This window comes from Lonchura striata, chromosome 6, assembly GCF_050655825.1.
Source record: "Lonchura striata isolate lonStrDom1 chromosome 6, ASM5065582v1, whole genome shotgun sequence".
Classification (NCBI taxonomy): domain Eukaryota; kingdom Metazoa; phylum Chordata; class Aves; order Passeriformes; family Estrildidae; genus Lonchura; species Lonchura striata.
This window is the reverse complement of record NC_140708.1, coordinates 24,455,378-24,479,205: the sequence shown is the minus strand read 5'-3', so window position 1 is coordinate 24,479,205 and position 23,828 is coordinate 24,455,378. Positions and strand designations below refer to the sequence as shown.

The following is a 23,828-nucleotide window of genomic DNA, read 5'->3' as shown; positions in this document are numbered from 1 at the left end:
AAGCCCACACAGTACACCAAGAGCTTTTAAGAGCAAGAAGTTTTCATTTAAGCAGTTATTATCCCAGAAATCTTTCTGCTCAATTACTCCCTTGAATACTAAAAGTTATAGCTGAAACTTTTTAACCTGAAGTTTTTACTTCAAGAAAAATTGTTCAATCTGTAATGTAGGGGGAAAAAGGATGGCTACAATGGATGAATAGATGGCGATTATTCTTTGCCTTTTTTTTTTTTTAATTAAGGGGTTTATAGAAGTGTGAGGTAGATACTTTAGAAAGTGAGGAATGTGAAGATGATCTAATGATGTTGCTAAATACCAATCTCTTGATTTCAGACTTATTCTGTGTAAGAGTCTCAACCATAAGGCAATGTTCAGAAAGCATCCGATTACAATGAAAATAGAAAATAAACAGTGAGCAAAATCTAGAGGCCTCAGTCTTCCGATACATTCAATAATATTGACATTTTCCAGAATATTTGTTCCACCAGCACAGGGCTTACTTTCCCAATAAATAGCTGTTGTGTTCCTAATCTTTCTTTGGCACCATATTCAGACAAGCATGAGTGCTCAGTTATTATAAATAGAGAGGACTGCAGCCTTTGGCAGCCAGTAATCACTATATTAAATATTTGCTCAATATTCAAATCAAGAATAAGGTATATAAAAAAGCAAGTGTCAAAGTAGCATGAAATACCAATGAAGTTTAAAAAAACAATTCCCTAGAAGTCATTGATATTGGGCCTTTTAATGTGCAACTGAAAAATCTACATTGTTCATTGATCTTGACTGGTCTGGACACAGATATATTAAGAATACCCACCTAAGTTAGGTTTGGTCAATTTTTATCACTGAAAACTGTGGTGAGGAGAGATTACTGGGGAGATTTAGAAAGAGGTGGGGAGACATGCTGAAAAAAACCAGAAGGCCATTAGATCTTTCCATAGATTACCTTTTACATTGTAAATAAAGTCTTCCCAATGCAGAGGACCACAGGAAAATCACATGACAGCCAGGTCCACAAATTCCATTAATTAAGACAGTCATTACTTTACATTAATAGTCTTTTTTCAGAGAAATAAGCACTTGGATAATGGGTGAGAACAACCTTAAATTACACTGAAGGTTTTTTTATAGAGCTGTAATTTGCAATAGTAATTACATTTTAAAGAAAAACACGCTACATTTTACAACAACTAGATGGCACTGTCCAAATAAACTGTTCATGCTCATTTATCTGCTCATTAGCCTGCGTTTTCTGTTTAAGCAATCAGTTATATTTAGAATAACAATTGCCAATCTTCACGAGAATTTATAATAGGATTTGTTATTTTATAAAAAGAGATCCTTTGCTAAAACAAAGCCTCAAACAAATTTTCTCTAATTTCAAGTACTGACAGAAATTCCAGCCTGACAGAACTCAATGGCAAAATTCCCAGGTGACTCAGGCAAATGTGGGGTTTGATTCACGATGCCAGCATTCATTAGTGGGATTATATAAGTTTCCCCAAACTTTGGCTCCTTTTAGTGCCTCTCTCCACCATACTAACACAAGTAAATAATTACAACATGTAGAGCATGGAAATTATTGATATTGCCCACAGTATAGGGGAGTCTGATCATGTTCTCTTTCCAGCAGAAGTAGGCAAGGGTTTCAGGTACTTTGCTGGCAGTAATTTCCAGCATTATGTGAACTGATTGTTAGTAAGAAAGAAGACAACATCAAGAATGAACCACCAGAGCCAATTTTCAAAAGCCTTCAAGCAGTGATCTGTACAATGAGATGGAATGAAGAGAAGCTGGCACTTCTGAAAACGCTGAAGTTAGCTCATGTTAGAGGTATTTTTGAAGAAGAAAAATTTTTTTATTACTTTTCATGCTTTGCTTCTGTTTTATATACATGTGCACTTATGCATCATTTAAATTATTGCCTAGTGAGTAATAGAGCTGATATAAAGGAGAACATTTGGTGCCTACGCACAGGACTTGGGAGAGCATTCAAGAGCAGATAGTGCTCCTCAGAGGCAGCCTGGCTGCTTGTTTAGTGTCCATCCTGTTAAACTGGCAACTCACCCCCTTCATTAGCTTCCAACTTATGTGCTTCAAACCACAAAATGCACATGAGATAACTTGTCTTTTGTATTACAACTACTGACATGCTAAACAAGTTAAACTCCAGTTTAAATATTATTTATTTTTTAAAGTCAACACAAAGCCTATACAGGTAAATAATGGCCTTGATCCAGTTTATGTTGCTTGTTTAACTTAATCTACTTCATCTCCTGCCACCAAGCTGCTGCAGAGATGCACAAACCAGGTTTCCAGGACAAGAGACAAACAAATGGGCTTTGTTGACAACCCTGACTTTCAGGCACAGGGAGAAACCCCTGCAGCAGCAGGGAAGTGCCCATTGCACACAGTCACAACCCTGGCAGGAGAACACAGGGACAAAGTGCACCTAATTTAGTGAAATAAAGCAAGCAGGGAACAACATACAAGGGATTATACTGGTACTGTTCTAATTGTATGATAAATTAATTTGCTCCACAGACAAATAGGCAGTGGTCAATTTGGAGCAGGCAACCCTTGCTCACCATAATCCTGCCCTGATCACTGCCATGGCAAGCTTTCCAAACACTTGGGGAGGCTTTTTCCAGAGAGGACACCAGGAACAGTGCTACCCCAGGTGCATGGAGGTCACTGAGTGAGGCAGTCATGCATTATTGATAGAGGTACAAGCTCAGTCCCTTCCTGTGTTTGGCTGGATTTTGCCCCACACCTTCCTTATCCTGGAAATGCCCTGACTGCAGGAATGCAGTGAGGTGTCCTGGCAAAATATCCTTTCAGTATCAAAGCTTTGCCTTTATGCTTGCTTACCTTCTCCAAACATACACAATATAGTTTAATGAGAAATGTTTCTCCTGTACCCAAGCCAAGGTCTGTAGAGAAAAAATGAAATAAGTAATAAAATTACTGGAGCAGAGAATAAAAGCTCTGTGTCCTAGCTGAAGAGCACATCCTTGCCGGCAGGCTGGAAAGCCATTCTTTTCTTGTTCCATCTGATTGCATATTTACTTTTTTTTGTACAAGACAGGACAGGTCTAACAGGAAGCTAGGGCATCCTCCCAGGCAGTGGAAGAACATGATTTCAAATCTCCCACTTGTCAGGTAGTCACCTTCACTACCACATTATTATAAAACAGAGCAGCCTGTTCCTCCAGCATAACAAACACAGATTTAGTTGTCTTTTCTTGCAAATGCAACAACATAAATTGTCCCTCATGCTATAAAATGTGTTTTTCACACCAGCTTTGGACACATGTGTAGATTGATTAAAATCTGTTTTGAGTAACTGCCTTTTTCTTCATCCCACAACAGACCTAGGGGTGGTGATAGGATTGGAAAAGAAATTAATTTATTCCCATAGATGGACTCAGGACCTAAAGAGATTTCCCAGTTGGGTCTGCTGAGGGCTCCCAGGAGCACTGTGAGCCAAGGACTCCAAGCACAGTGAATACAATTTTATGTGAAAGAACAGGCACAAGCCTGTGAGCTAAAAAGATCTGTCCACACAGAAGTTACACAAAGGCTCAAAGAAACAGCTTGCCCTCTACCAGACAAATCACGTCACACTGCTTTGGTTCACTAATCCTTTTACAAACCACATGCTTTCAAATGCAAACGGTGAATGTTTTAGGGGAACTTTGCTAGAATCATCTATAAACCAAATACTTCAAAATATTATGCAGATTGTAAATTACTTGCATTTTGATTGACTAATCAGCTTCCTGAAAAAGAGCCCTTTATATACCATGATTACTGTCTTGATTGGAATTCAGCTGTTTTAGCAAATCCATACATTCATCATCATTAACAAAGATTCTGGAGCTTTTTCTTTTGTCGTGATTGCTGTGATTTTTCTTCCTTTAAACTCAGTAACAAAAAAAAAAAAAAACCTAATGTTATCCAAGATCAGTAAAACTTTTATGTGATTGTGTTTAAAAGAAACATGGTCATATTGAGACTGACAACTCCTGTAACACATTCACAGTTTGGAAAGCATCTGAAAGATTTTATTTAAGAAGAGTGAATTTTCACTCCATGCTTGCTTCTGCTCACAGCCTGATTCTGAAGCTCAGCTGAGGCTCTTTGGCTCAGCTCTTATCAGAAGGAAGAAAGTGTTAATCTAGAAGAACTGTTGGTTTCAAATTATGTTCTCTCTTTCTTGAAAAGCAGGCAAAGCAAACAAGGGAGAAATTTCAGGGTTCCCCCCCTTCCTTTTTTGTGGGAAATACCAACAAACACAGGCAAATATATCAAAAATATGGATCAATATCAAATACATATATATATATATATATACACACACACACTCTCAGATCAATCTCCCTGCGTCACCTCTTTAAAGTCACAATATAAATGCTTCATTTTCTGCACCACAGCCACACCACACTGGAGGTAGAAAGACAGGAGTTAGAAACTTACATTCTAGGAGACAATTCAAAAGGGGAAAACACACGTATGTAAGGAAAAACCAATAAAGGAAAAACTGGGAAAAATAGAAAAACCGTCCATTTTCAGCAATTTGAAATATTACGCTTGATACTGAAGAATTAAGTCACAGAACTAAAATTACATTTTTTGTTTCAAAAGAGCTTTTAAAAAACATCTCAACCATCTGTTGCCATTATGTGATCACTAAAGCTGTAGAAAACACTTCAAGAATAGTTTTTCTACGTGTAAGTTAAATTCTAGATGGTATTTTAATTATCGCAGAATATCTATATTCTAGGAATGAAGATATCACTGAACTCCTTTGTGTTTGGGTATTTTGTTTGTTTCATTTGCTTTTAGTTTCACTATTATCATTTAACTCTTTTCCCTTCCAAAAATTGAGGGAAGTTTTCATAACATTTGCACAACAGGTCTGCAAAAGACCATGGCAAATTAAGTACAAAAAGCCTTTTTGGATGACACCAATAATGACATGGAACAAAGCAGCCAAGAAGGCAAACAGAACACTGATTGTGGAAGTGTAACTTCTGTGAACAAAATGACAGACTTGTATTTATTAACACTTGTCTACACTTGGAATCTTATCAGAATAGTTATCCCAGAATAACAGCTTTGATTGAAACCAAAATGACTACTCCAGAATAATTACCAAGAAGGTTTATTCGGCATGGCAACTAGTTTAGCATGATAAAGGAGATACACTTTTAAATTTTATTTTCTTTTTTAAAAAGAAAATTGTATTTTCTTTTAATTCAGAGAATGTGTTTGCTCATCTCTCAGTGCAAGATCCCCATTCTATCACAGCCTAATTCTATTCTAAAATGCACCATGGTCCACCATGTGCATACCATAGTGGTATGGACTCTGCAGAGCACAGGGTTAAAGCATTGCAGCCAAGGAGCTAAAAACACACCTTCTGTACCATAACAATTTATGGCAGAATCTCCAGACAAAGACAAGGGATGAACCAAGCAAGTAAAGGTTCCACAGTAAATGAATCTGAGCCTTGAAAAGGCAGGTGAAGAGAAAAGAAGAAATTTGGGGTTCATCTGTCTAGTCTGGAAATCCTGACTTGTTACCACAGAGTCAAACACAGCATATTGAAATGACCTTGGGGAATGGCAGCTGTGTGAGGAGTCATTAACTCTGTCACAACTTGTCTGCAGCTCCTATTTTGTTCCCAGAGAGGTGTCCAGACACTGATCTGGGATTCCATAATTGATGTCAGAAACAGCAAGAGGAGGAAAGCAAAATTTCATCAACAAATCTCAGAATACCCATGATTAATTTAGAATTTCAAAATTACTTAAGCAGAAATATAAGCCTACTTAATAGATTTACAGAGCCAGCAGAGCTTCTCTCATGTCCTCACTGAGGTCTTGACCTACTTTTAATATAAATATTCGCGTTCCAGTCTAGTGGTAGTAGGCAGGCAGGTTATTTCAGGCTTCAAGGCCAGGCTGAATTTGTCTGGGGCACTGGTGGAAGCCAGCTGGCAATGTCCCTTGTCTACTGTCGTGCTTCCCTTTGCAGCTCCCCTTCACAGAGGTGGATTTAAAAAAAGAAAAAAAAAGGCATACTCATAGTCTAATCAAGTATCTTGCCTTTACTTCCCTCTGATGCAGTGAATTATAAAAAAATCCATATCAGTGCCACCTGTGGCACACACCAACACTCACTCAGCAAACAGTGCCTGAGTGACTGGGGTCACTGCTGCTTAAAACAGAAAGAAACACAGGCAAAGTGTACACAAATGCTTGAACATCCCTCTGATTTTGTGTGCCCTTTTGTTTTGTTCACACCTGAGGCTGCTCTTGCTCTGAGAAAATTTTCTCCAGGTTGAATCTACACATTTTAGAGCTGCAGCCTTGGAGAGGTGTGAAGCACTATGCAGTTGGGGTAGAAAAACAGAAATAAATCTCCCAGCAACAAAAGTAGAAATAATCTACAGTTATGTCAGGCCGAAGTTCAAAATGGAAAAGCAGCAAGAGATGCTTTACTTTTCTAGTCTCAACAGAAGTACTTGAACATTACCATAGAAAATACATTCTCAGAAAAGTAACAATAACATTAGAAAACTAAAAAGCTCATAAAGAGAACACTGATCTGATAAAGCATAGCTATGAAAAGTAGTTTAAAAATTTAGAACTAAGAGACAAGTATTTTGGAAGAGCTGGTGTATTTTGTTTAGACAGAAAGGGCATGATTGGCACAGTAAAGAGACATTTTATCCCATTTTTCCCCTCTCACATCCACTTAACTACATTGTCTCTGTAGTTCTCATTAAATATAAACTTCTATTCAAATCCAACTACATTTTTGCTGCTTTTGTTACTTTTCATTTCTACTCCAAGAGTGGCAAGGCATCAACCACAAACAGAACTCTATGGTGTGAGGTTTCACAGAGAGAATAGCAGATAATATTTAAGTGCTCCCAGTACAACAAACACGGGAGAAATGGGATGGAAAGAACTCAGAGCAACAAATACAATGAAAAATTACACTGGCAAGACTTGCTAGGGGCTAGATGTGGCTGAGAGGTGTGATGGTCATGGGAAATGAATACAACTGGGTGGAAATGGGGAGCCAGGGAAACACAAAGTGAAGCCAAGGTGAGATGTTCAACTCCTGGCAATTCTTCAGCTCATAAACATATGGGCTGTAAAACTGCAAATAGTGGCTGTAAAACTTGATTGCATACAGAAGCTAAATCTCAGTTGATCCAGAGTTCATATTAATCTCATCTCACTCCACATCTCTGTGGAACTTCTGCTCCTCCCACTTCTGCTGAGCTGCCACAGAAGTCCACTGATGTTTTTAATCACAGCATCTGTGATTGCTTGGTAAATTTGTTCAAACCAGGAGTCTTTGGGAACCAATTCAAACACCAATATAGCAATTATTTCTCCTAGAGTTTCCACAAATTTTTCCCTTATGAAGACTGTTTTCTTATCTGATGTGAACTGCTGGCCTCTCGCTGTTACAGCTGTAGAACTGTAAACAGGTTATAACCTGTAGTGCTAAATAGAGACAAAGAATCATTTGTGCCTAAATTCTGAAACCCCAAACATTGTTTTGCTGTCTTTGCTGAGAAAAACACAAAATAAAATAAAGAATGAAAATTAAAAACCCTACACACGCACAAGAGCTAGAGAATAGGAATGGTGATTAAAGTATTTTCTATGCCAATTTTAAAGCTTGAATGGGAACGGTAAAAAATTCTTCCTGCAATCAACCTGCTATTCTACAGCTCCCAGTGGAGGGACTGGAATAATCCAACTAGTTTCACATCTGTGAGCAAGACCTGCTTGCCTGCATTAGCCTTTCCTCAGAAATAACAGTTAGCAGACAAGTCAGGAAAAAGTCATCTAAGGACATAAGTTTTGCTCTGCCTACTTGGCACATGAATTATTCTGTCTGGTGCTTCCTATTTCAATGGAATATCATCTACATGAAGTTACTGTCCACCTTTCCAAAGGAGGGAAGTTTTATAACTCATCAAGGTTAACTGCTCTTCACACACACACAAAAATGAGTAAGAGGAAAAGGCCAGATCATTCTCATGCAGAACACACTAAAGCTGGAATAAAAATCAAGGAAGCCAAAGAGAAAGCTAAGTAATGAGCTACTTTTTGAACCAAATAAATAATTTGAAAGACCAGGTTTACAACAGGTAACTCTGAATCTTGTTTCTTTTGCTTTTAACAAACTGGACTTGCCCAGGTTGACCTTACTTTTACTAACTTAGCTGAAGCCTTCAGAGTTACTATTTTGCTGTTTGCTTTGGTATTGGGTTGTTTTGTTTGATTGGTTTAGGTTTTATTGCTGCTGTTGTTTTTACATATGCATTATTTATGTGTCATTAAAATGCAAAATATGTATATCCATGTCAAAATCCTCTAAGACTACAAGTACCAATTTCTTCACAACCAAAAGCAGGAACTAATGGTGTTCCAAATGCCTCAGCTGAATCTTTCAATCAAAAAATTCACTTGGTAATAGCCCTATGTAATAGAGTTTGAGATTATCAATTAATTTCACAGTGCGACTCAGTAGAAAACTTGAACCAGAAAAGGAAGAATAATTTTCCAGTAAGTTGCATAGAACAGTGGATATCCTGACCAGACATCCAGGCATGATAGCAAGTGATATTTGCTATTACAATCCCATCTCCTTAGAGACAATCCCAATAGAGCAGAAAATAACTTATTCTAAGTTAATCTTATTTAGGCAACACAGGTTAACTTTAGCTACTAATTAATCCCCCAAGAACCTTCCTTCTTCTGCTCCATGAATTGATAATCCATCATCATTTATGATTTTTCACTTGAACAAATGAAAGGCTTATTATAAACCAGGGTGAAATACTTCATGGCAGATTTTTCCAGGGTTGTATGACTGAAAAAGTTGATTATGAAGTTAGAACTTCTCATTCTATTTTTCAGGTTTGTAATATTTTTTGAGGTTTTTTTGATGATTTTATGAAAGTTTATAGTCAGCCATTTTACAATTTGTCATACTCTTGCCTTGCCACAGACCAATTACTTAGAAAGCATTTAAAATTTGATAATATTCAAAAATTATAATATATAATAATTATGATAGATTAAATTCAATTTAATTGTTTTGTTTGTTTTTTAAACAGCATTACTACTGATCATATCTATTTTTAGATGCTCTGGTGTTCAACCCACAGCTTTCCTTAGCATCATTTTATCTTGATGAACATCTGCTATCACTTTTTTTATATATTCATTTTGCAAATTGCAAAGCCTTATATATGTGGTCAGCTTTTGTCCTCAAACAGGGGAAAAGCAAAGGCCACATCCAGCCCCACAAAGTCCTTTCATTTACATCAGAAAGCACAATTGTAGAATGCTTTTTTGTTAAACAAAAATGAAGTGAAACAAAATAAAAACAAAACCATCACACTAAAACACACACACTGACCAGAAAAGCCAACAGAAGCATTCCAAAACTGACTGTAAAATGTCTACCCAGGACAAACACATAATTAGTCTTCACATTGAAAGGTAGAAAATACACCCCTGCATGGAACGAAGATTTCTGTTCATCAGTGAATCAGGTCCCAGAAAAAAAATGGTCTATAGGCTATAATCCCCTTTATTTTTCTTTTCTTCAAATTCTTAATGTAGATTTGACTCATTTTCACACTATGTTTCCAAAGCACTTTCTCCTGCATTGTTGGAAGGGATATAATTTTGAAACCATTTGTTCAGCTCAGCTGTGCAAATCTATTGTATTTCATTGGTTATTTTCAGCAACAGAGATATTCTGTCTTTGTCTTCCTACCTCCAGATAAGGGGCTGGGAAATGTTTGGCAAAGAATATTTGTCAAGATGATGACAAGCATAGCATGATCTTCTTCCACCTCCAAACTCTTGAGCATTAAGCTTTCATCTGATATCACAGATAATGAAAATCTCAGGTGTGTTTCCCACTCACTTCCAAAGGAAAACTTCATTTGCTAAAGCACTCTGAGCCATCAAGTTTAACTAATCAGAGGGTACATCCTGACACTTTCCAGATGAGTGTAGTAATCTGTCACTGGGATATCTGAGGTAAAGGTGACATACTAATTCTGCACAAATGGTTTCAAAAATTCAGAGTTAAAGACAAAAGAGATACCTATGTCAAAACAACTATTAAAAGCAGGATACCATCACAGTAGCTTTGCAAATTATTTCAGTGGGCAACAGGTTACAATTTTCTATAGTCATACAGCTGCAAAGTTTTCCCTTACAGCACTGAGAGCCTGCTCTCCAGTCGCCAGAGGTTCCACCGTGAAAGAGGCAAGAAGAGACTCAGAGGTGACTCCAGTGCTGCCATCCACAGCAGTGCACATGTGCATCCACTGGCCCAGCAGACCTCAGAACAAATGCCATCTCCCCTGCACACTACAAACTGGACCCTAGCCCACACTGACAGCACGCCAGCTTTCTTTGCCCCATGGAACACAGACGGCATCACACGCTATTCCTGAATGACTGATGGAAGAGAAAGCCAACAATAAAAGCTAAACCAAAATTCATCACAAAAAACCTCACACCACCATAAGCCAGGTAGAAGGATATACTTCTTTGTTCTCGAAAGAGAAATTCATTGTAGGCAACCTAAAACAGCAGTCACAACCTTCTCTATATTTTTTCATGAACAATAGCTTGAGAGACCTTTGATCTCTTGTTATATTGGTCACAGAGGATGAAGGCAGAAAGATTTAAGACAAAGCTTAAACTTTCAGGTTTTAACACTCACTCTGAGTAGGCTCTCTTGGAAAGGTCCTGTTATTGGGTTCTTGTTGTAGCACAGCATCCCAGCCAGGTAATAATCAGCATTGACTCCATGTTCAATTGTTTTAGCATATTTCTCTTAATCAGAAACCCATCACCCTTACAGACAGTAAGCTTTACCTAATTGGTCCTTCAATTAAAACACCATCACCATTGGCCAATTAAGAAATCACCCTTTGGTAAACAAATCTCCATAACACATTCCACATGTGCACAACAGCAGGTGCAGGAAGTGAAGATAAGAATTGTTTATCATTCTTTACTCTGATCTTCTCACAGCCTTCCCCAGTACAATGCCTGGGAAAGGTTCTTAATACAGCCAACCAAAATCAGGAGATTAGAACAGAAATAATTTTAATTTCACTGCCTCCTTTAAAGGTGTATTTCCAGACCTACTTTAAATATAAATACTGTAAAAGTGAAACTAGTAAGTTTGTCACATTCTTCTGTGTTTTCAGCTATTGTTTCCAAGGAAACATAAAACTAACTGTCCAGGTAAATAATATCTCGCTCAGAGCTACCAAAATGCAACAAGGAATGGCAATGGCAAAAATAAAAGCAGCTTGTTTCATAGAATCACAGAATATTCTGGGTGGGAGACAAGCCTCGCCAAGAGACAAAGGGAGGAGAACAGGAGGAGAGAGGTGGAAGAACAGATCACAGAATCCAACCATGGAGAAGGCAAAGGAGATGACATAATGTGAAAAATAGGGCTGCCACAGAGGTGAAACAATGACACTGATCCCAAATGGCAATTGTATGACTATTTCCACCTTACAAGAGCTCCACAAGTTTACTGAAATCAGTCAGGAGAATATTATCAGACCCTCTATTTTAAGATGGAATACTGAGACATCCAATACTGCCTGTTGTATATGGAGCTCCATTGGTTGAATATTTTCTTTATCATGTTTAACTTTTCCATTCATCATGTGATTTTTTAAAAAATAATCTCTGTAACTAGAAAACTTAATAAAAGCCCAGCCCTAATATCTGTGTCATATGCTTGGGAAAAAAAGGTCCATTTTCCCCACAACAGAGACATTACTTCCCTGAACTCAAGCAGCACAAAGAGGTACACTATTCCCTTTAATTTCTCAGGGAAAACAGAGAGTTAGAGGTTTGACCACTATACCAGAAAGATTTTTTTTCCCCTGTTATTATTATTATTCTGGTTCATATTACAATTACAATTCTACCAGACAGAGCCAGCTGGCTCTGGACTTGTCTACAGCAGAAAAAATTCTGTAGTAGCTTACTCACGCAAGTTTTGGCCCTATTATTTTACTCATCTTTGATAGTATTCTTCTACCTAATTATTTTGCACTCATTTTCCAGTTTTCGTGGATGTGGTCTGTTTGTCCTTGGAGTAATAGAGCTGTACCAAAGAGTTAACTCTCACTGCCAGGATTTAAGACTTAAAATAATGAAATGTGTAGGAGGGAGCTGGAAAAAAAAGGGAGTCTGCAACAGTAATATGACAAATGTACAAAGTATCAATTGCACATCTTAGTGCAATTGATGCTTAAAAATTATTAAATATAGGTAACACAACAACTTATTTTCATTTCTACTTTTTATAGGTACATACAAAAATGGAAGTTTTTTGGGTTATGATTTTATGACTTATTTATTGAGTCACAGAGCCCCTCTAATGAGTGCTTTAGAACAAGCTAAAAGAACAAAATAAATGAGTATTCACATTTAATGGTAATTATGCAAGTTGGCTCTTTGTGCTATTATCTCCTACACAAAGATGAAGCAGAGGTGGTGGAAATTTCTGTTAAGGTTAAGAATGGAGAACATTGACAAAGTGGCAAAATGTTGAAATTTCTGCATGCTGAGTGTCACATCTTGGTGCCAACAGCGTCACATCCCTGTAGTCTCTTGACAGGGCATTGTCAGCATGGGATCAGCATGCCCCATTCAGCTGGGGCAATGTGGTGGATCAAATTACTCTGAGGTAAAAGAGCTTTGAAAAGGATATTTTTAGGATGTTTTTTCCCTCCCCTGTTCCTTTCTTTCTCAGAGAAGTTGAAAACAAAGCTCAGCAAGAAATGTGCAAACCTACCAGCCTGCTGGAAATGGACACAAAGCCTCAGGCTGAGTCAGAGCTATGTTTGCAGTGTTACTTTTTCAGCTTGTGGGGCTTGCAGAGTAAACAGCAATAATTTTATTGGCATGAAAAAGGCACGAGTCATTACAGGGCTAAAGAAAAAAAAAAACAAACAAACAACAGCACTCCAGTGCTCCATCTTACAAGTGATACAAATTGTTGCATTTGCTATCTGAATAGCATAAAATTTACGTACAGTAGTATGTAAATAATTTACTGATGGGGGCTAACATTCCCACCCCTTGCCATGGCATTGGAGCAATGGATTTAAAGGTGAGTTTCAGACTGATGAACACAGGATTGTGAGTAATGTTCAAATCAGCAAAGACTGGGTATAAACTGGAGAAGACAGAATAGAAATTCCAGGCCAAGAAAAAGTTGAACCACCATGATATAAATTGCTATTACTTGGCCGACAGAGCTGCTCTTACTCAACAGGGCTAAAATCCAGAGCTATGATAGGAAATTACTTAATTGAAAGCTTGACATGAGTCAAGCTAGTATGTTACACAATTATACAGAGCACCCTTCACAGGAGGAGGAGATGAATATCACTGCAGAGTCCCTTGGTATGGCATGTCTGGAGCCCAAAGGATTGTAAGAAAACCCTTGCTACTGGCAGGCAAAGCAGCACTTCCTCTCACATGCAGGGGTCCTAAGTTTAAGAATGCCTGGAAATAGCAGAGCAGAATATTGGTGAGACTAACATCCAAGGAAGTGAGCTCTGGACACTGATAGGTGACATGGAGCATCATTTTACCTGACTCTACAGCCTCAGCCCTTCAGCTTCGTCCCTTTTCACCACCTCATCACTTTCTCCTCAGGATCTTCAGCAGAAATCCCTAAGGATATGGGGTAAAGCTATTCCTGGCATGAAACAAAAAGGAAGTATCTTATTTCATCATTCACTTTAAAAAGACCAAAATTCCACTTTGTTTAATAAAAATTAATAAAAAATTAATCAAGTAAGACCCAGTTGAAAATCTGAGGTGGTTGAGTTTAATGCTAGAGTATTCATTGCATAAACCACTCTTGTGCAAAATTGCCAGCTATTTTAGCCATGCTCCAAATTTCATTGGGAACTTTTATTTTTTACTTCAGCAGTCTTCATGATACACTCCAAATTACTACTTTTTCATAACCAGTTAAATTATTATACATTGAGTACAAGGTGGTTTCATTTTATTTTATACTACATTTTATTAATGTAAGTGAAGACCAGCTGTGTTGCTTCCACCAGATTCATTAGGGAACATAACTTAGGAGGAAGAGAACACAAAGAACAACTGAAGTTGTTGCCTGACCTCTGGACCAGAAATATATCAAGCTGATAAAACTCAGTTTTGAGAGTTATATTTTAGGGGAAGAACAAATGTCCAGTGAGGAAGTTTTCAGGGCAGTATAGAGCTACCACACCTCAAAAGCTGGCAGAGCAGGTCTCTCAGTAGAAAGGTGCTGCTGCAAGAGGAACAGGGGCAGAATTGCATTGGTGGAACACCTTCAAGTTCTTCCACAGACTAATGCACATATGTTTCATCTTTGATCTTGAGAGGACCACGAGATTATGGTAAGACACAAGCAGGAGAAACAAAGCAACCCCCTATTCTCCTCTGCATTGTTTCTCCTCATTTGGAAAGTTTCAGACTTGTTTTAGATCTTTACTGCTTGGCCACTTCCAGCTGCTTGGCATTCTGGCTCCCTGTACCTCACACAGCTGATAAACTTTATAGTTTTTTCTCCAGCTTTATTGCAAATGGTGCTAATGATGAAAAATGAGTGCTCTTACACAGTACTAATTTGCAGACAGAAGGAGTCAAGAAAGAGGTTGCTGATATAGATGTGAGCAACTCCATCCCAAGAGGAAATGCAATCAATATAATTCCATTTCCTAAACTTAATTAGATTAATTTTGTGTTTAGTAGTAATATTTTAAAAGTGCACCTGCTTAATTCTCACTAACAATCCCCAGGAAAACCATATGTACATTAAATACATCCATTGTGATAATCAGAAAGTTAAAGTTCTGTGTCTTCTTCCACCCCACTAGCACACTTGAAGACACCTTTCTTTAGCCCATCAGTCGTTTTAGCACTCCTGTCAGACACATTTAGATGCATATGGGTATCCAGGTGAAGAGGAAAGGACATAGGCAGAGAGCTCAGGCTAACTGCAATGTTAAAAAAAATCCAAACCCAAGCCAAACCAGAAACATTAACTTTAGGTGTCAATTAGAAGTACAAATGATAAGTAAGGTTTAGCGTTCTTTAGAATCAGAGCTCTGAGTACTGCAGTTACCTAGGCAACATCTGCTTCTTCTATTTAGGATTTCATCCATGTACAGGGACAGGAAAATCAAATGTGAGTTTTTAGAAACTATTGAGGTCTGTTTAATTAAAGCCATAATATAAGTGTGACTACATGTCTATGAGAAAGGTGTTAAGAGGAAAATGTCAGATTTTATACATGAAAATATGATTTAAAAAAACTCAAAAAATGTTTCATGTATTAAGAATGACAAAATGTTTAATTAATGCCTGGGCCAAAATAGGCATCACAATTATTTCAAGATATAATAATATGAATAACATTTGAATGACTTATGTCTTGTATACCTAAAGCCAGTTGGTGAATGAGTTTTTTCATGTCAGCATTTTAGATTTCTCTGAAAACAAAGAAAACTCAAAACAAGAAATAAGTTCCCACACCATGAAAATCTGTTAAGAGCATTGAAGAGCTTGTCAAATTGATGGGGACTATTCAGCTTAAAAATCCAATGGAGTGTGCACTGAAATATTTCAGAGTTAATGGAAGAGTTAAATCAATCACCTCTTCTAACTTGTGTAATGGAGTACTCCAGGCAAAGAAATAATATGATTGAATTTGGTTTCCTTCAACACTAATATTTACTACTGTTAAAATACTTCAGCCTAAAAAGAAAATCCTCAAAGGTAAATTTGTATCCAGGAAGACAAATTGCTGCATTAACTGAAATACACTAATTTGCTCTTGCTGCAAAATGAAAATAGAAATTGTCAGATTGGAGCAAAGAACAAAATGACATTTCTGAGACATTAATCTTTAAATGTTAAATTACTTGTAAAAATCTCAAGAAAAACAAAGGAATTTGTCGGACTATCATTTTCCCAAAAAATGAGAGTGACTGAGCTAATCGGATTATTATACTGAGGACACAATTCTTCACTAGTTTTGGTGAGATAGACAGTGAGGTTGAGTAAGGACAGCTGACTTGCCATAGACAAGCAATGAAAATGAAAATCAGAAGGTTTTTGTCACCTGGTAATTTTGCTTTTTCTACTTGCAACCTCTTAAACAACACCTTGTGACTCTGAAAAGAATATTAATTGGACAGTGTATAGGCTTTTGGAGTGAGGTGAGAGAAAGGTTTGACTACTTAAACTTCTAGAAAACTCTCCCTAATTATGTGGAAAATGGAAGCAGATAATTCCACTGATATTAAAAATGGATAAAAACTTGTCTCATACCTATTGGTCATACCTTGGTCACTTCAACTTATTTGAATGATCATTGCACTTAAGCTAAATCCCAGATAATAAATTTCATTGTCTGGCTCTCTGCATAAACCAGGAGAAGCAAAACCTTTAATCAGGAAGAAAAATGGGTGTCTATCCCATCCCCAAACACTGTAAGAAAGCAACTCCTCAGCCCAGAGTTATCAGGCTGCATCAGCAAGAGTTTTCTTGCCTTATAGATACTTCATCTAAAGCAAAAACTGCATTTGAAGAAAGGGGTTTTCATTGTAGAATTTAGTGCAATTTCTCCCTCTTTTTGCATTGCTGTGGTGAAGGGAGCACAAGAGAAAGCTCTTGATTTATGGCCAGTGTAAATCTATGAAGGGACCTGTGGCAGGCTGCACAGAAACTGATTTGCCTGGGAGCCCCAGATAGGTTTTCTGAGCACCAGGAGATTCACAGTTCTCACCCTGGAGACAAGAATGTGCCTTCAGCACTGATAAACACTCAGAGACTATCAGCTGCTGCTTGCTGTGTTTTCACAGAACTGCTCAGATTATCTCCACAGGGAGGCTGAGAGGGACAGAAATTTAATCTGTGTGAATTCTGAGATTTCAGCACGCTGCAGGAACTGAGCAAACCACAGGATCTGTGAGACTTCTCCCCAAAACAGAGTTAAAAAGGGCAGTACAAACACTGTCCTCACACAATAAACCGTCTGAAGCTATTCAGAGGTATCCTTTACCACAAATCTAGTTCTCATTGTTTCTTAGTTACATTCCTGTATTTCTGGTGTTTCTATAACTCATCAATATATAAGTGTTTACCTGAAGATTGTGAGCACACATGCTGTTGTGTACTTCCACCTCCAAAAGAGTATTACAGTTTCAAGTACACCACAAGCATATTAGCTATTCAGAAACATTAATTTATTAACCATTTCTGCACTTTAACATCCTGTTAGGATTCTTTTCCATACTTTCAACTCTTCCCATAAAACCTGAGGCACCAAGGGCACAACTAACCATCTACCACCAGGAAAAAAGGTCCAAAAATTTTATTGCCATTTTTATGCAAAAATGGTACTGAAATTCTACTGTGAGTCAATTCAGATATCAAGATAGAAACATAGAGATAGAAAAAATAAATCCAGGAATTTAAATAAAGCTAAGCAAAAGGTAAAAGTGAAGGCATCATGGGACAGCCTTATAATAGTTTTTCAAGGCAATATTCTTCCCACTATGTTTGATACATCATGCTAAGAAAAGTCTAGTAATACTAGAGGGACATGTTAGTTTTCACCAAAAACATGACTGGTACAGAGTGATCCCCACATTCCTCCTTACCCCTGGCTGTTTCATCCTCTTTGCATTTTAAACCATTTGCTCCCCCAACAGACTGAATGAATTTGGCTGGATGTGCTTCTGACTACAGTGGTCTCTGTGAAACCCCAGCCTCAGTTCAAAAAGCAGAGCACATTACTACCAGACACAAGACTGACTTCCTTCCTTCTTCCTTTCCTTTCCTTTCCTTTCCTTTCCTTTCCTTTCCTTTCCTTTCCTTTCCTTTCCTTTCCTTTCCTTTCCTTTCCTTTCCTTTCCTTTCCTTTCCTTTCCTTTCCTTTCCTTTCCTTTCCTTTCCTTTCCTTTCCTTCCCTTCCCTTCCCTTCCCTTCCCTTCCCTTCCCTTCCCTTCCCTTCCCTTCCCTTCCCTTCCCTTCCCTTCCCTTCCCTTCCCTTCCCTTCCCTTCCCTTCCCTTCCCTTCCCTTCCCTTCCCTTCCCTTCCCTTCCCTTCCCTTCCCTTCCCATCAGCAGGACCCCCTGCAGCAGTGCCCCAGCAGCTCCCGAGTCCCCGGGCAGGGCAGGATGTGCCCGGGGGACACGGCAGCTGCTGAGACACAGCCGTAGTTTGCTCATCCTGCGTTGGAAAGCAGAAACAAGAAGCTTGTAATGCTGCTCCATCACTTGTCTTCAGCTGGTCTTTCAGGCAGAATATTGTGGATAAAGACTGACATTAGTAAGACAAGTGACTGGAACTATAATTAATAGCATAACCTTGCTCTGTCCTAGAGGAATCTGATGACAGCATTTCCTGACATCTGATCTCTTTTTCTGATGAAAAAAATTACCTTAAGTTTTATGTGCCAACATGGGAAAACTACAGGTGGAGTACATCTTGCAACTATTCTTTTTTATTCTCTTTACAGAGCAAAATTATGCTTCATTTTACACAAAGTAAAAATCCATCTCTTGATAGAGAGAATTTTTATGTTAATTTATGTATTTTATTTACTGTTATTTATCCCTGGAGAGCCTGAAGTCTCAAAGTTAAAAGCAGATGAAAATTACTTTGTTAGCTTTTTCCTTACAAGCACATAAATCTCATTACATATAGCAAATATTTGTCTCTAGAGAAAACAGATTTAAACCTCCCCTGAGATTATAAATGCTCCACTAAAGCGAGAAGCTACACAGAGCCAGAATGACATCTAAACTAAACGCCATCTACCCCAGTGCCCTGTGAAGTGGCCAATTCTTCTCACGGCCTCCAGGTTTGGGCAATGCCCCTGTTGCACCACAGGGCAAGGCATTGGTTTTCTCAGAGCCTGAGTCTGGTGGGGCAGGTGCAGCTGGGGCAGGATGGTGACCAGGAGAACCCCCCCACATTGGGGATAGCAAAAGGAGGGTACAGGGAATGAGCAGACATCTAGAATGTCTGGTGTTTCAAGAAAGCCTGGACATCACAAAAGGTCATCTTTAAATAGTTATGGTTATAGTTATATATAGTTATAGTAGTTATAAAGGGAATAATGAACTGGTATTGCAGCAAAGAGATCCCGGGGGTAAAGAGTTCTTGGACTAAGTTTCTAGAAGGGTCTGGACTCCAGGTTTGAAGGGCTTTGATACTAAATTGGGTTACTGTCTGTTATGGATGCAGCAGAGAGATCTGATTTGTGAAAAACCCATCTGAGTCAACCCTATTCCTAATTCCTATTGCCTTTTTTTTTTTTTCTTTATTCAAGACATTTTGATTCCACTCACTAATCCTTTCCCTAACTTTTCATGGAGGTAATGCACCCTATTTCCCCTTTAATTTTCTGTTGCAAATCTTACTGAAACAGTCAAAATTAAAAAAAAAAAGTATATGAACGGCATTTGAAGTCAGCAAGATCAAAACAAATGTGAAATGTTTATGCCTGAATGTTTTCTGAAGTTTATGTTGTTTAAAATGAAAAAATAAATCTCACAGAGATATGCAATGTAGGGCATTTTCTGAGGACTGCAGCTACTGATGAAATTGAGAATTAGCTCTATCCTTTCCAGAGATGTGTTATTCTTTTGTGCTTTTGTTGTACCCCTCTCCTAGAGACAACACCTGACAGCCTGAAGACACTGCTAATCTCTATTACAGGAAAATTACATCGCTGACTCCAGAAAGTCTTTTTGCTGATGGGCAACTTAGATAAATTCCATCTCAGATGTATAGCCTCACATTTTTATCTTTCCTAGCTTCATGGAGAAATTTACAGCTTTCAGGGAATGTTTTTGACAGGATACAGATCAAACTGGGGAGAAGTGGAAATTCAGATTTCTGCCATGATGGTTTTTGTTCTCACTGGCTACTGATGGAGCTCTGTGAGGTTCCTGTAGTCCTAAAGGCACTGGCACCATAACTGTGCAAGAGAAGGTTGATGCTAAATTGTGGAGACAGACTTGCAGTACTGGTTTTTGTCAAAGGTTTGTGATGTTCACTAAGGGCAGAAGGCTAGAAATGTGGCAGCTTAGCTTAATTTGTTTATTTAGTTTTCATCCCTTCATTGTTTGGATTTCTACAAAGAAGCACTGAAGAGACTAAGCATCATCAATGAAAAACTATTTAAAAATGTGAGGTAGCCAAAGCTTTATGCTTCTGCTGGTTTGAGGCTCTGCTCTTCATAGAAGCTGCCAACAGCTTCTCCAGCTCCCCATTTAAATAAAATCACCTTGTCAGCACTTGCCTACCAATGAATCTCTGATAACATCAGCAAGTAATTTAGTACTTCAGGAGCCATTTTTTGATCAGCATCCATGAAGCTGTAACTTTTTGTTATTTTGGCATACTCCAAGCTACACATTTTTTACTTTCTATTCAGAACTCATAGGCTGTGTCTCCTAAAGCACTTTCTTCTTACCACAATCCCTCATGAAACCACAGGGATAAATTCTGCTTGCAGGCAAATGTCCGTGGAAGCCAAACCAATGACATAAAATTGCACTGAAGGACAGATTTTGGCACACTGTGAGAAGTCAGTCAGAACAGCTGGAATAATATAGCAGCTAAAACAGACATTTTATTTACCACACAGGCAAATTGTTCCAATTTGATTTACAAATAAAATCAATTTCCAGGCTGGGATAGGGTTTTCTAACAAGAAGGGATGTATGTTCTCAACACAATGATGTGGTCTCCTCTTTCTGCTGTAGTCCTCAGTGCGTGCATACGTGACTGGCAGCAGTGGAAAGCAAAGTTGTGAGGTATGAAAGAATGATTCCATTATCTGAAGTTTTACAATTGGTACATTCTCATATCAGTGTTCTCTGCCAACCCAGGGTGCTTGGCTGACATCCAAGTACCTGGGACATCCAAGCACACAGAGCAAGAGGCAGCAGGCAGAAACTGATGCACAGGCTGTTCCACCTGAATAGGAAGAAGAACTTTTTCACTGTGCAGGTGACAGATTACCAGAAAGGGTGTGGTGTCTCCCTCTCTTGAGATGTTCAAGAACCATCTGGGCACAGTCCTGTGTCGTGTGCTCTGGGATGACCCTGCTTGAGCAGGGAGGTTGGACACAATGGGTGGCCCACTGTGGTCCTTTCCAACCTGATCCATCCTGTGAGTCTGTCATAACTGCTGGTCTCCAGAATCTCATCTCTGAATGTAGTTTTAGTGGGTTGTCCAACACTGCATCTATCATGACCTGTTCTCAAACATTTGTGCTTAGTTTTAGTGAAGTGTCCTGTGCCTTTAGTTAATGCAAAAAAACCTGACAGCAACCAAGATAAAAATATGTCTAAAGAAAGAAAAAGGTAGTTTTGAAGTTCTCTGCCTACTCTTTTAATTCAATTCAGTGCTGTGCATATGGTAATAAATTAATCAGCTTTCAGTCATTTGTGTGTTGATGTTAAAAATACTGTTTAAGGGCTTACTGAATCTGGAACCCAGGTTTTGAATAAAACAATAAGATAATTTTGTTAACTAACAGAATCTTCAAAATATCAAACATTAGATGTTTTAAAAAGTGAGAGGTGTTATTATGCTTTAACAATAAAATCTCAGTAATGTAAAAAACAAAACCAAGATTGATATTTTGATTCTGCACGTAGGCTGGGAGAAAAGGAGTGAAGAAATGTTAGATCAAAAGGGAACTAAGAATATTCAGCCCATTCCAGCTGTAGTAAAATGGACCTTCAAGTACTGTTTTACTGTAGATGATACTTTATTGAACTGTAAAACCAAAATACTGATAAAGAACATAAATCTTTATAAGAGAATAGATAAGCAGCAGAATAACACTGCTTCTGCTTCAGATGCTGTGACATATTAGAAAGTGAGCAAGAGAGGAAAAGAAGGAAGGGTAGAGAAGGTGTCCACTGAGACTTGTGTTCTCTCAGGATGGCACAACTCAGCCTCTGCAGCAATCCCAGGTGCCAGTCAGGAGACATTAGCCCAGGCTGAGATCTGTGCTGGTGAGGCTCCTGCACCTGATGCACGGGACAGCTCGAGCAGGCGGAGCTCAGCTCAGCTCAGCCCAGCTCAGCTCAGCTCAGCCCAGCCCAGCCCAGCCCAGCTCAGGGACTGCTTAGAGGCACAAGCTCAGCAGTGCAGCCATAGCCTGGCTGAATGGGGACTGGCCTCTCTGATGCTCCAAAATCAGCCCTGTGATCTCAGGAACCAAAGGTTCACCTGGCAAAACTTCAGGTGTGACCATGCTGTAGCAGCTTTGATTTTACATTTTCCCTAGTAGCTATAATACTAAGAAATGAGGAGGTGAGAAAGGTAATTTTAGAAAGGTTTTTGAAACTTTCTTTGTAACTAAAAATGAAATTTTAGAATCTTTGGGGATTAAATATTATAAATGTGTTTGAAACAAGCAAGAAATTTAATGCCTGTAAATCACAAATTATAAGCAAATATGGCTTGCGTGAAGTATGGCTTGCATGTCTTTCACTGGAATGCAGGTTTCTACCTCCCATAAGACAAATATTTAAATTACCCAGAGCTTTGTATTTTGGCAATATCTGTATAACAGATATTTCTTTCATCAGTTATGTTTATTGCATTAGTAAACAAGAGCTACTCCTTAAGGGAAAATCAACTCCAGGATTTTTCTTTCAAAAGCTGTCATGAGAATCAGAGACTGACTGTACTTGCTATTTAATTTTTTATTACTTATTTGCATCACTAGAGCCTTACTACGTTTATGAAATTTAATCTACAAAGGAGAGAAAACTTACTTTGTGTGAGACTGTCCAAGTGATTTCCTGCTGGGAAATCAGTGTACTAGGTTTGTATAAGCAGTGTCAGCATTTCACTGGGTGTTTTTTTCATAAGCAAGAAGTTTAACAGTCAATATTAGTGATGAGAACATCTATCCAATCATCGTGACATTACCAAGAGATGCTAGTGGAAATAAATACCCTGTAATATTTCACACATGGACATTATATGCTTTAAAAGATGAAATATTTAAGCTCCAAGCATTATCTCCAGATTTTTTTTTCAAAACAGTTGAAACTGTTGTTTGGAAAACAAGGATCATTCAAATTTATTATTTGGATAATAGGCTTCAGCTGGATAAACCACTCGGAAAGAAAGAGATCCAGAACATCTTGCTCACCAAATTTCCACAAATCCTTCACTTCCCTAATTTCAAAATTATTCTTTGAACCACCTAAAGCAAGCAGCTCCAGACTGTTTCTTGGTGGCTGCAGAAAGCCCAGTGCTCTGGAATCTGAATGCTGGGTGACATGCACTTCAGAACAGGAAAACTTATATGAGTCACTAAAAGAGGGAGTTTTTCCTGACCTCTCAGTACAACTAAGGAAAGACAGAAACACTTTAACAAGTGAAGCATTTCCTGGGACATTCAAGAGGCACAGTTATGTGCTTTTCCAAAGAGGAACACATCTTATTCAAGTACCCACAGGGGCATCACATTTAATGTTCTCAGATCAGGGCTAGTGACATTCCTCCCTGCCAAAACAGGAGTAGCTTCATCAAATACCTGTGAGCACAGAGGTGCCTCTGTAAAACCACTTTCCTCGGGAATTCAGTTTCTGCCTCTATTTCAGAACTCATAAATGCTCAAAGCAGAAGATTCCTTCAAAGCCACTTTTCAAAGACTTTCCTATTACAGAA

General features: G+C 38.3%; 1 protein-coding gene across 1 annotated transcript in view; it reads right to left on the bottom strand.

The window, feature by feature from the left end:
* The window catches only part of RPP30 (ribonuclease P/MRP subunit p30), a 108,594-nt gene extending 97,734 nt beyond the window's left edge, over nt 1–10,860 (bottom strand). The window contains exon 1 of the mRNA XM_085582528.1: nt 10,789–10,860. Coding sequence (XP_085438654.1) covers nt 10,789–10,845 — 57 coding nt within the window. The 5' untranslated portion in view covers nt 10,846–10,860. The remainder of the gene's footprint in view (nt 1–10,788) is intronic.
* Nucleotides 10,861–23,828: the final 12,968 nt, after the last annotated feature.